Source organism: Microchirus variegatus (assembly GCF_963457635.1).
Source record: "Microchirus variegatus genome assembly, chromosome: 20".
In the NCBI taxonomy this organism is placed as follows: domain Eukaryota; kingdom Metazoa; phylum Chordata; class Actinopteri; order Pleuronectiformes; family Soleidae; genus Microchirus; species Microchirus variegatus.
The window spans coordinates 6502666-6516042 of record NC_139821.1 but is presented as its reverse complement, the minus strand read 5'-3'; the positions used below and the strand labels follow the sequence as shown (position 1 = coordinate 6516042).

General features: G+C 43.4%; 1 protein-coding gene across 1 annotated transcript in view; it reads left to right on the top strand.

Annotated features, from left to right (window-relative positions):
* Positions 1–13377, top strand: part of snd1 (staphylococcal nuclease and tudor domain containing 1) — a 178471-nt gene that overhangs the window by 20250 nt on the left and 144844 nt on the right. The window contains exon 11 of the mRNA XM_083906620.1: positions 6859–6963. Within this exon, the coding sequence (XP_083762746.1) occupies positions 6859–6963 (105 nt within the window). The remainder of the gene's footprint in view (positions 1–6858; positions 6964–13377) is intronic.

Sequence of the window (13377 nt, the reverse complement as noted above, 5' to 3'; positions counted from 1 at the left end):
ACATGCTTGGTTAAGCTGCATTAGCCTATGTCGGGAATCCTCTTGGAAACTGGCATCAGTGTGTGCACAAACATGGATTCTACAGGCATGTTTGTTGGTATATGGAGACGTTCCCCTCTTTACCTCGAGGAAATTACACGTTGTGTCTGCGTATGTTGTACGCGACACAGTTTTGACTGTACATGCATACCTCAGTCAAGCATGTGTATGTTCTGTGTGCGTGGGAGTGTCTGGGTCTGTGTGTGGGTGAAAGGCCAGATGCGATGTCCCAGCGCACTGATGAACTGTGACAGTTTCTGCCAGAGCCTCCATCTCCTTTTCCTCCCATCACCTCCTCTGGTTGCTCTTAGTCGTCGAACAGCACATCACAAAGCCCCCCCCCCCTCCCCTCCCCTCTGCTCTCAGGCCTACACTAATTGTGCTCAGAATGACAGATTGGTGGACCAATGGTGTCTGGCTGCAGCAAAACAGAGGTTGCACATTTACCCCCCCCCTCCCTCCCTACACTTGTACTCCTTTTTATTCGTGTTCCTTCATTTTGTTTTTTCACCCACCCTTCCTCCTTCAGTGTTACAGCTCTGGCATATCATCATTTGTTATTTTGAGCATGGGAGTTCGAGTCAGCTTTTTCTTCTCTCTCGCTCGTCTCCCTCTTTCCCTTCCCGTTTCACTTGTTCCCCCATTTTTGATTAATTTTTTTTTTGCTTTTTCTCTCTCTCGTGTGCAAGCTCAGGCATACATCTGTACTGCTAAGTTTGTCGTTTAAGAATTCACACATTCTTTTAAGAGACATGGAACAGTTTTAGTAGAATTTGTTGGCCGCTAACTTATCTCTGAAGATTACTCTACTCTTCCCAACAAAAGCAGCTTATATCATAATCCTATGCCCTTTTATTATTTACTTATCTAATTATCAGGTTAGATTTTAATTCTCTTCGTCTGTGTTCTTGCCTTTTTTCTACTCTACTCTTGCCTTGATGTTTGTTGTGTTTGAGTGGTTCTGACCTGTGTGGGATTGCAGGTGGGCAAAGGTTAAGAGGGCTTTTTGACACGCTGACGCATAATTATGTCCTCCTTAATCTTCTGTAAATCAATACTTTGAATAATAACGGATGCATAGGTTGTGCCTTGTGGTTTTGGAGAACTCCAGCGCTGAATAATTTTAAAACACTGTTGTAGTCGGAAACAGGAGACCTGTGGAAGATGAAGCAGTTGCCCTCATCCACTTCCTGTTTGGTTGTAATCGGCCAAAAATGAACTACTGTCAGTCGCTCAAAAGAAACACCTACCCTGACTTGTTTTATTTCTGTGTCGTTGACTCGCTCATCGATTCTGACGATGCACACAATGTGTTGAGCCTCTGCTGTTGTGTGTGTGTATGTTTATGCATTCTAATGCAGCTGTGTGTGTGCTGCTAATGTGGTTAAAGTAAGTAAGGGTTCAGGACAGTGCTGATGGAGCACATACAGAGGTCAACGCCACTGTCCTTTATGTAAGGCAACACAATGACTGTGGCTCATCCTGACGCCATGCAGCCCTGCCCACTCGTCTAACCTCTCCGCGGTCCACCTCTGGGTGCATGACGACTTTGTGGATGATTTAGTCTCGCCGTCCATCTTTCATCTCTTTTGCTGCTGCCTCCCATAAATCATCTGTCTCTCCCCCCCCCCCACCTCTTTTGTCTCCTCCTTATTTGTACTTTATTTTTAGAGTACAACGTCGGACATTGATCAGCGTTTAAATACAACGGTTTCAGCTCAGGAAGAATAAGTCTGGCAAAGTATGCGTTTAGAATTTGACAATTTGACTTGCGGATACGTCTGGAAGCCTAGTCAAGAAACGAATAACAACTGTAAAGTAATATGGTTTCATTGCTAGTTTCTATGCATAATATTGTATTGAAAGTGCAGTCACGACATGATTCTCAGAAAAGGAGGCATATTATAATAACTGGAGTGCATCTCGCTGGTTTTAGTTTATGAGAGCTATTCAGTTGTCTCTAGTGTAATGCAGGACGCTCAAAATGTAATGACAGAAAATGATGATGAAGATGTCGGCTATTATCTAAATTCTGTAGCAAACAAAAAAAAGTCTTCTGGGACCATAAGATGACCGCCAAACAAACGAGTCCCAAATGGGCACGGACGCTTAATCCTTGTAATAAAACACATTTGGTTCAAGTTTCCGTACTGGTGAACCAATTTAAAACAAAAAAAAGATAAATCCGCTGTTATTTGCGTCCACTCTCCCTCTCTTATGCTCCTTTTCTTCCAATCGTATGTCTGACCCCCTCGCTTGCCTCAGTCTGGCATCACGACATCCTTTGACCTCAGAGTTTGGTGGACGATGACGAGGGAGGAGTGTTGCCCCCCCCCCCCCCCCCCCCCCGTCGCTGCATGACTCATTTGTGCGCCATTGGCCCAGACGAGGCAGATCGGTCGCCAGCAAGCCTCCCTCACTACTCGATGGATATCTTTTGGCTCCTTTTGCACTGTTTGGCCGTCACTGTTCAAAAAGCAAGGGCTTGGCTTGCTTGTGTTTGTTACTGAGGGAGGGGAAAGATAGTCCATAGGGTACATGAGAAGATAAGAGTGTTTGTTGCTTTTGATAGATGCAGGTTAGAGTATTATCCAGAGCACAAACGTAAACTCCACTTGTAACCAAATATGAGCAGACCTTGTTTTGACACCTGGCATTTATAAATGGAGGCCTATGGGTTCAAGATAAATGCATTTTCATTATTAAACTAGTGTAAGCCCTGCAAACGTCCTCTCGGTGTGCTTTTAATAGTTGAACGTCCCCCCACAGTTTTAAAAGCAGGCAGCTCTGCAGTTGGAATAACACTGCATCACCGTGTCTCTCTCCAGGGCAGGTCTGACCGTCTGTCTGTTCCAAAAAACTGGAAGCACAGCACAAAGCAGTACGCGTAACTGCCTTTGTCCAGTGTTTTAATTTGACGCTTGAACTCACACTTTTCTTAGGTATTTATTTATTTGTAGTGCTGGGCACATTAACGCGATAAGGGCGTCAACATTAACGCACATTAGTGCATGATGTGTGATGTCATTTTCACGTGATTGTGGGGGGAAACGGTGCCTGGACTCTGGTGCTGCGGCACGTAAACATGACGTCACGCGCGACTTTTTCCGCTCCGTCGTCATGGAAATGTGCTACTGTGCGTTAACGTTGATGCTGTTAATGCGTTAATGTCCCGGCACTGTTTATTTGACGTTCTCATTAATGATGGCAGATAGTCTGCAAACCTAACGCAGCTAACGAAGCGAACTGGTAAACGATGCCTGGACTCCTCCTGCGGCACATAGACGTGACGCCACGCACATCTTTTTTCGCTCATGGTAGCGTGTCATGCGCTAATGTGGGCTAACGTTGACACCGTTAACCGCCGTCAACGTCCCCAGCACTATTTATTTGACTTCCTTATTAATGATGGCAGATTCAAAACATTGTCTACAACCTGTCCCACCTGTCCCAGTAATTTTACTCACACTGGTCTCTAAGCAGCTAACCATGAATCAAACAACGTGTCTCAGAAGCAAACAGGTAATTTGATTCTGAGATGCTGTTTTATTCTCCAGTTTATTGTGAGATCAGTTCAAGTCGGCTCAGTAATGACTTATTTGTATTCTACTCTACGGGTAACAATTCTGAAAAATTGTAATTTGATTTTTGTATTGTATTACTACAACCAGCAATATTGTTCATTCTTATGCTTGAGGAAACTCATGCCCCCTCTCCCTGTTTCTCTTCTCTCTTTTACCGTCTCTCCCTCTCTCTCCACTCAAACCCTCCGCAGCCGTTTAATGTTCATGCTTAGTTAAGATTATTAGGCTCACAATGCTGAATTTTGACAGACAGTTGTTAAAAAGTGTCACAACACTGCACTTCAGATTTTAACACAGGGGGGAAAAAAAACCCTCATTCTGTGTGCAAAACTAATGCCTGCTACTGTACGATTCCCTAATACCGCAGCCAACCGTCACAAATCATGATGTGCGCCTGAGTCATGATTTCACCCTTGAAGCTGCAGAATTTGCAAATGCCTCGCAGTCATAGCATCCACACATTTGCATCCACACATTTGCAGCCCAGCCCCTGCAGCCCTGCAACACTGTACAATCCAGCTAGCGTCATGCTGCTGCAATAGTTAGAGATGATTCCTGAGCTTTAGTTGGGTAATTTGGAACGAAGGAATCTACCCCCAAATAGAACAGCACTCCCCTGGAGGATACTAAGAGCAAACTGTTGTTACTGGGTCATGGTTGAGGCATAGCAGTGCCTCTCTCCTCTGTCTCTAACCTCCCTGCTACTGCATAAACACAGATTTTTGCCTTGTTGTAGTAATTTAATGACGGTAACGTTGTCAGTTTATCTGTGTCTGTGCATGCTGAAGTTTAAACCGCTCGCAGAGTCCAACAATTAGACTTTACACATTACACTTTTTCCACACAGTTTGAATCGCACTTAACTGTCAGGGGGGGATGCTTAATATCCCCTACAGTGCCATGGCAACTGATGTTGGCCCTCTTAATAGTTGCAACACAAAGCAGGCCAGGCCTATTGTGAAATATTGGACAGTTGTTGCAATCAATTGGCACCATTGATTCGTGGTTGTGCTTAAGCTTTTGCTGACTGCCCTTTAAAAACCGCCACTAGTCTTTTGCTTTCAGACATATTCTGCCCTCCATCACCTTTTAAGCTGGTCACCATCATGAGGACATGATGCTATTGGCAAAGACGAGGTTGTTCACCGGGTCACATCAGAGCAGGACATCGTCTTAGTGTGTGATCGGGCACTCTGTTCCGCCTTTGCTGCCCGTGTATTTAGTTGTAACATTTCCTTTCCTTGTCTCATATTCTTGTTTTCTGACTCCTTCACCTTGCCGTCTTCCACTTCGGTCCCACTCCATTCCCCATAGACCTTAAAAGAGGTGAAGTAAGTACCTTTTGTCCTCCTTGTCTACTTCTCCACTCCTTGTGCCTAATTGGCACAGAGTGCTGACATTTACACTCTTCACCCTCAGTGACATGGCTCTGTTTCCATTGTTAAAACAGCTTATTAGTTAGCAATGTTCTTCTTCTCCCTACTTATCTTCATTCTTTACTTTTTGTTGTTGTTGCATGTTGATGTTATCCTCTCGGTTTGACCTGGGTCAGTCCGAATTCAAATGGCACAGGATATGCACTTATATCATGAATGGAGGGCATCATCCAGAGTCTGGGAATTATGTTAATGCATGACATAAATATACTATTCTCCAAAAGAAGGATTTCACTTAAGCAACGTCAGCTCGGTAAAAAGTCCTCCTCATCCCCGGCAGTTGACGACTCAGACGACCGCTCGGGCACAAAATGGAGGATTCCTGGCTCGCCGTGCTCCTAAAAGGCCCCATCATCCCACCGCAACTGACTTGATATGGATGAAAGACCCTGAAAAAAAAAGCCCCGACTGACGCAAAATGGAGGACATCGGCTCTTGGCTGAGCATTGTGGGATTTTCCACTTGCAATGTGCGAGATTAACTTACCTCTGAGGCTCCATGCTGTGCTGACTCTGCAAGTGAAAGTGGAGAGGGATGAGAGCGAGGGAGTAAGAAAAGAAAGATAGAAAGCTATTAAACTTGAAGGTTATTACATTTCTGCTAAGGTTTAGGAAACTCGGTTGGCAGGTTGATTTGGCAGTTTTGCGCCGTGGTCCCACACCAGGGCCAGTCCGGCGTGTACCCTCTGTGCCCGTCATGTTGACTTATTCAAACTATAAACACTATTTCAAAAGGAAGGAATTAGATTCACCGTGACGGTGCTCGCCGTGGGAATCTCCGGTGAAGTTTGTCCTGCGAGATTCGTCTTCAAGACTTTAATGGGACCTTAAGCACCTGCTTCAACATACGAACACATGTTCCACACGCTCTTTTGCTCGCCATGTGTCTTCTCTCGACATCCATCTGCCCAGCTGGTTTCCACACCTGGCAGCTCGGAACAAATGGAGGGCCATTAAAAATGAATGAAAACCCATTGAAGAGTTGAGGAAACGATGGAATTAATTCAAACCTTTTTTTTTCCTTTTGCTAATTCGGAAGAGTGTTACTTCTGTTTGTGTGACGGATAATGATGGCGTTCATAGAGGAGAGTGGGAGGGGCAAGGGTGGCAAAGCATACTGGCATTGTCATTCATAGCCTTATTCCTCCTCTTAGCGCCTGTCGTTTATTTTCCCACTGCGTCATTGTCATTTGCTGTTTTTTTTTGGTTTTTTATCCCGCCTCAACACAAACGGCACCTGTCACACACGTTTGTCTCTTCATCCTGGGAGCAACACACACACAAAAAAAACCTCCTTTGAAAATGCAAATAGGTTCTATTTGTGGCCTGCTCCTGTCAGAGAGTGGGTGAGCGTATTGAGGGAAGTTTATTTCTATGCAGCTGTGCGAGTGAATGAGCGATACGTGGCTACATCTTGTACACTTGCACGCATAGACATTGTGCCAGCTCTTCTGAATGCATCTGTTTAACTGGCCTCAACATGTCCTTGATAACAGTGACTTGTATATATATATATTTTTTTCATTTTTGGTGCAGTGTGACAGTGTTGACATTGGCGGCAAAAAAATATGTTTGTATTTTAGGATTGTGTGCGGATGTGTGACTGAGTCCCCTGTTGCAGGACCTAAGTAGAGGAAACAAACAGATGGACTTTGTACGAATGTGTCGAGGTTGTTTGTGTGTGTGTGTGTGGGGGGGGGGGGGGGGGGGAGGGTCGTTTTCTGTAGCAGATGTGTTAAGCCACGCAATGTTGAAACTGCAACACGAATAACTTTCCCCCATTTTTGTTCTCTCTTCCAGCAGGAGAAGAACAAGGACAAAGACAAACGCTTCCGTCCGATCTACGACATCCCCTACATGTTCGAGGCCCGCGAGTTCCTCAGGAAGAAACTTATCGGTAAAAAGGTAAGAAGAACCCGTGACGTTTAAAATGTGTATGAACGTAATGGAACGCCTCTAATCCACGTTGAATTAAACAATTGCTCTAAGCAATATCCCCCCCGCCCCCAGTGCCTGTACATGCACTCTCATACCCTTTCCCTTTCTCACCACTAGCCAAACACACATTTGTAAAGCACTTAGCGTCCGTCTCCTCTCTGTGTGAATACAGAATGCTCTCGATAGATGCCCTGGGGCTCAGTATTGGCCAGAACGCACCCTTTTAAACAAGCAGTGTTGATTTCCCCCTCTTGAGTCTATTGATCTTCTGGGTCTGTACACCTTGGGGGGGGATGTGGGTGCATGATTTATCCACGTGTGACCCAGTAGAACCCGCTGCTGATCTAGAGATCACTTGAGAGACGAACCGCGACGGGAACATCTGTCTTTTTGTGTGTTCCGTTTCAATAGGTTAACTATGAAAAGGTTGGTTGTATGAGAGCGAGCGGAGGAGAAACACTTGAGTTCACTTAAATGAAGCACAAAGTACAACCGTTACCCCCCGTGTCAAGTGTTAAACATTTTCTTCCATACCAAGTTCTCCGCTCTTTGAGTAAGTACAATAAAGTCGAATCAGAAAATCACGCAGCCATTGTTATCAGCGGTGCTGCACGCTGAGAGAAGCCAGCTGACTCACCCAGAGTTTTTGACTTGTCTTGTGAATGATGTTTTTCCAAATCACAAACTGCAGCAGGGACGACATGATGGGACTATGCTGGAAAAGAACTCCCTGAAAATGCTGTCGACAGGCCAGATTGATTGAAAGTTTTTTTTTAAATGGGAGGCATTTACGCATAATCATTCAGACAAAACGACCTCCCAAGTCAGACTTTATCTCATAAACGCAATGATGTTTTTCAGCCGACTTACAAATATCAGATTTTGAGGAGTTAAGGCCTCCACAAAATCAATGTGTTTTTTCCAGAAATGGTCTTCGTCTCTGTTGGGGCTGAGATTTGTACCAAAGCAGAAACACAGATTCTCGCCAGACAACGCATAGAACAAACATTACCGTGTCACACACTTCCTTCCATAAGTGTTGAGTGTTTAAAAAAAGAAACAACATTGCAGCACAGCACACAGTGAACACACAAACATGCAACGCACTCCAAGCCAAAAAGCCAACAGAGTTTCTTTTGGCATTCAGTTCAGGAGTGAGATTCATATCCCCCGTCCCAGCTTCTCATAACAGCCATTTGAATCATCCTCATTAATGTTTTTTTAATGACGGAAAAATTCTGCCGAAAGCTGGCTTTTGACGAGTGAAGCAGGCATAATGATTCTGATGTTTATTTGTGCCGTTTGTGTTTTGGGATAATGAGTGTGTGTGTGTGTGTGTGATGGGGGGAAAATGGAAGACGATAGGTGTAAAAAAAACTGGAGAAAAATAGGCCAGTCGTAGGACGACAGAACGCCGGTGTTGCTCACTTTGTTTTAATTTGTTTAGAATTGCGTCGTGGCATTAAATTTAATGGTTTGTGTCTTCATTGTGGACACAGGCATTTAGATTAAGTCATAAAGTCATAGTACATATTAATTATTTGGCCATTTAGAGCATGAAACAAGTGCTTATACATGCAAACCTGAGTCAGGCTTCTGTTGTCAACGAATTATATATTCATTGTGATGTCAACATATCAAGTCCATGCACTCACTGCCTTGTCATGTTTTATGCACACACATGCACAAGAGTCGACACCGCTTGGATCAGAGATGAGTTCATGGTATTGCCTGCGCAGACTCTGGGGTGTTTCAGTCAGAAGACGACTCAGCTAAAATGTTCCTGTGCCTCTCTGAGCCTCGGGCAAATTGCGTTTTGTTGTGTTTATCTGAGAGGAAAGTATGCACGATTGTCTGTGTGTCAAAAGGAGTCGGCGTCTAAAGCGCGATAATGCGTGTTCTCACCGGCGGTGCGTCATTGGCCTCGTGTGCACTCTGCGTCAAAGCGCGTCGTCTTCTTGTTGCAAAACCATCTAAACTCGGAAGATAAGAGACGTCTTCTATTCCACTCGACCAGTATTAGCCATCAATCACTAGCTTTATCGTCTATTTTCCTCTAAATGTGAGCAAAATGAATGTTCATGTTCTATTAATTAAGACATAGAAGTCGCGATTTAGACCATTTACTCCTCAAGATAATGATTAACGGAGTGAGAAATTGTCTGAATGGAAGTATATCGGAAAATTTGTTCTTTTTGCAGCCAGTGCAGTCGCCCCCTGGTGGCTCTCTGCTTCTCTATTCCTTCTCCCCAGGCTTCACTTTTCAAACCTGAAGGACCTGCAGTCTTTGTGCTGATCCACTCGCATGAAAACTGTGCAGGTTCTAGAGATTAGATCTCTGAGGCTGGAGTTGGAGAGGGGGTGGTCATCAGTGACAGCGGCAGTTTGTTCAAATGTAGTTTTGTTTTAAATGCAAATTAAACCCCCGGCTGCAACGATGTGATTGCAAAGAAACGTTAACACTTATGCCTGTGGTGTTCCTGGATGATCTGATTACAAGTGGGCAGCTCAAAGTACAGCCGTTCACACCTGGCTTTTTGAACGCATCGCCGCACGCATCTCAAGTGACCACTTTGTGATCAGATCTCACTTCCTCGCTTTATGTGGATTTCAAACACAATCTGATGTTTCTATTGTCCGTTTGATTAAGGTAGATGGGTTGTATGGATTTATGTAGATGAGACTTATTTCATTTCAAGGAGTAAAAAGATGGCAATGAGTCATTGTTAATATTCTGGCTAGGAATAAATTAATGTATCGGCAACTTTGACAAGTGTCCAAACATTTTGGGTACATTATGAAACTCTAGCAGTTCAGAGGACACCGTCAGACTTCAGTGTGTCCCGGGACGTGTTTTTGTTGACAAAGCTAAATGAACGTATCCCAGACCGTTATTGAATGTGATGATTGGGACTTTCCACGTGTAATTGGATCACCAAAGACCGTATATGCCAAGTCTGGGGGGAAAAAAGGGCCACTACATCACTTATATTTCCTTAGATCTGGCCTCGCACATCACTTCTCTATCATTAAGATAAGCCTATAAATACAGCATACTCTACTGTATTCCTTTACATTTGATTAGTATTGAAGTTGATTCTCCCAAGTGTGTGCTTGTAGGCTCTTTGAAGTGAGTTAGGTTTGAGTGGAGAGCTCTTTCCCATTTGCCAGCACTAAAACCTCCTCACTCTGCAAAATCAATAACGGAAGAGCTCTGGAACGTTGCTTCCCTCCCTTTCCTTTATTGTTGCTAAGACACAAGGCTAAAGCTCTGAATTAAAGCCTCTGTCACAGTGTATCATCTTTTTTCCAATAATTGCGGTGCACAGCCCTAAAAAAAACTGCAGTTTTTAAATGCAAGCAGCTGCCTTGACAACAGGAAAGTATGGCTTTGGAAGAAGAAGTAGAAGAAAAAACGAAAGTCATCGAGATCACGGGTTCGCTGTGGGTGAATGTTTATTCGCAAGCACAATATTAACACTCGAGGCTTTCATTTTAATCAGCGTTACCTTGGCCTGCGAGCTGTCACGTTGAATGCAGGTAGACGCACGTGTGGGAAGGTCTTTGTTGCACTCTGTTCACATTTTTCATCAAGAAAAGTGTCACGTTATCAGTAATTATCACAGTACAGGTGAAATATTTTCATCGGTTAGTATCGATACTCCTTTTCCTCTCCCTCTCGCGTACAAACGGGAGGGCATGACCTTAACCATTACAACTAATTGCGTAACCTTAACCCTGCCTCCAGCCCATTTGGATTGCATATGAACCCACAAATTAATTTCCTCTCCCTTTTTTCCCCCCCTCCAATTCCACACTGTGACGTCCTCCCACCCCCTCCCTCGTCGCCCTGTCTATGAACCTTAATGAAGCCCAGAGGCCCATATGTAACAGAGAGAGGAAATCTAAATCTGTGCCTGCACCTGCTTATCACCGAACACAAGTACAGTAACATGTGCGTGTAATGAAAAAGTAGAGATTTTCCTCTTCAGGGATTATACACGAGAGAAAATGGTGGCTGAGAACCAACCAAAGTGACATCCAACAGCTTTTGTATACATCCAACATGGCTCTTTTGCTTCCATTTTAAGCGACTTGCTCTCTGGACAAAGGTTGTTTTTTTTGTTATATAGAGGCATCGATGTCCGTTGGCTATACTTCTTGAGTGTTGGAGGTGACTAAAACATTTCTAGACTGCATCTAAAATGAGATAACATTTGCAACTAACGATTATTTTTTGTTTTAATTCCGTAAAAACACTGATTAATCGATTGTCAAATCGTTGACGATTAATTTAGTAACTCAATTAATAATCGATTAGTCCAGTCTGGCGTTTGTCAGGTTAGTGAAATTCTTTAGTTTCAAATGGCCCGGTCGCCAAATACTGAGCGATTTTCTGCTCTTGTATTTATTCTATACACTTTCGATCTCCACATACCTGACATGGATGAGATGAACTCCTTAGTTACTGTAATTCATATCAAAGTAAACACATTTTCAATATTAGGTGATAAAGAGGACGTTTCATACCCAGCCCTATCCATGTATCGTGCTGCGTCTGCTTCTGGGAGACTGTTGCTCTACTGTATTCACCACAATCAAACACTGTTTTAATCGTAATTAATTTTTGAAACCGTGATCTAACAAGTGGTTATTTAAACCCATTTTTAGATAGAAATCCGTAACCCATTTATTCCTAGAAATGAGTTCAGTTTAACCCACTTGGTGTCATCCAGTCTTTTAACACTAAACTCCATAGAGACGGATTTGGAGCCGTAAGAATTAGAAGACTGACTGTGTTCCCCGAAATCCTGCTCCAGACAAGTCCTCTTTTCTCATCTTTTCCTTTTCATCTCCAACATAAAACGAGACAAATATCTTATTACACCACTGGAGTAATTGGGGGCTTAACTTGGTGGTGGATATAAAAGGAATTGTCTGATGTGGGTCTGCCATGGAAGAAACAGAGGAAGAGAACTTGAGTCACATGCAGAGATGTGACTTCAGATTGATCATCCCATCACAAAAAAGTGTATTTTCCACATCGGCTCGCCTTTTCCAACGCTATTCTTTCTGGTCGGGCCTAAGGTTGAGTTATCAGATTGACCCATATGTATTTCCCCTTGACAACATACCCATTCACAGACTCAGAGATGAGCTGATTTTCCTCTGTCTACATTTTCTAGGACGTGACTAAGCATAAATCATGAATTGCATTGAGTTGAGCAGAAGCTCACGGCCTCTCTGCCACTGCTCTGCTTTAGGAGACTAAAGCTACATTTAGCCGTTTCTTACCCCCCACCTTTTCCTAATGTCTGTAAGGAGAGCAAGGTTCTTTTGATCTTTTATAAAACACGTCTTATCACCATATTCAAAGGATTGCCTTTTTTCCACTTTTTTGGCCAGGAGTTCTTTTGTAAGCGATGTGAGGCAGAAAAAGGAAAGTCCATTTCCAGTGTTCTAATGGTTTGTTAGGTCCCGAACTTTGTGTTTGCTAATCGCGTTAGAAGGCTATTGGATGATTAGATATCACAGTTATCACAATTATGTTAGCACAGCTGACAACAGTTTTGCTGGGCAAAAAATTATAATTTTGAATAAGTATCATTGTTTCTTATCTTGTAGTCAATGTCTTGACTATATTTTCCATTCGTTTTGCAACTGTTTTGATGAATAAAAGTGGGAGTTTTGATGGAAAACACCAAAAAATGTTTGAACGGTAGTGTACGTTTGCATTTCGAGGAGCTTCTTGTAGTCTTCTCTGTTGCAAAACAAAACTCCCATCTTGAAACCTTGTGATTTGACCGGAGCCATGGCGTTCTACAACCGGAAAATAAAACATTGCCTGCAACCAGGCTCGTATTGGACAGAACTAGCTGTGAATCACACTTGTGTCCACTCGTATGTGCCACGCTTTAACCTCTTCTCCTCTAAATGGGATCGTTAATCAGTCGAGAAGTGGGCTTGATTTCCCTTTGAGTTCCACTCAGATGGAGTCCACTGCTACTTCCTGGCCTTCACTTTTAAACCGGATAGAGAGTCAATTTTTGATGTCAGTCTATGGCTTCTTCACTATATTTGTGTCATGTATTCTACCTTTTTGTCAAAAAGAACTTCTTCTGAACTATCCCTTTAAGAGTAGGCTAAATATGCACTGAGGCATTTTACCTTTTCTCCTCTCTGGCGGTCATTCTACCTCTGTCTATCTTCCTCTTCTCTCTCTCATATATATTTAAATATATGTCCCCACCCTCATTGAAATGACAGTGCATGCATGGCGGCATAATCCCAGAAAGCTCGATTTGGCTAACTTTATAAGTAGTGCTTCTTGTGTGCCTGGGTCTCAGCCTCAGCAGAAAAAAAGTCCAATGGAAATGTTGC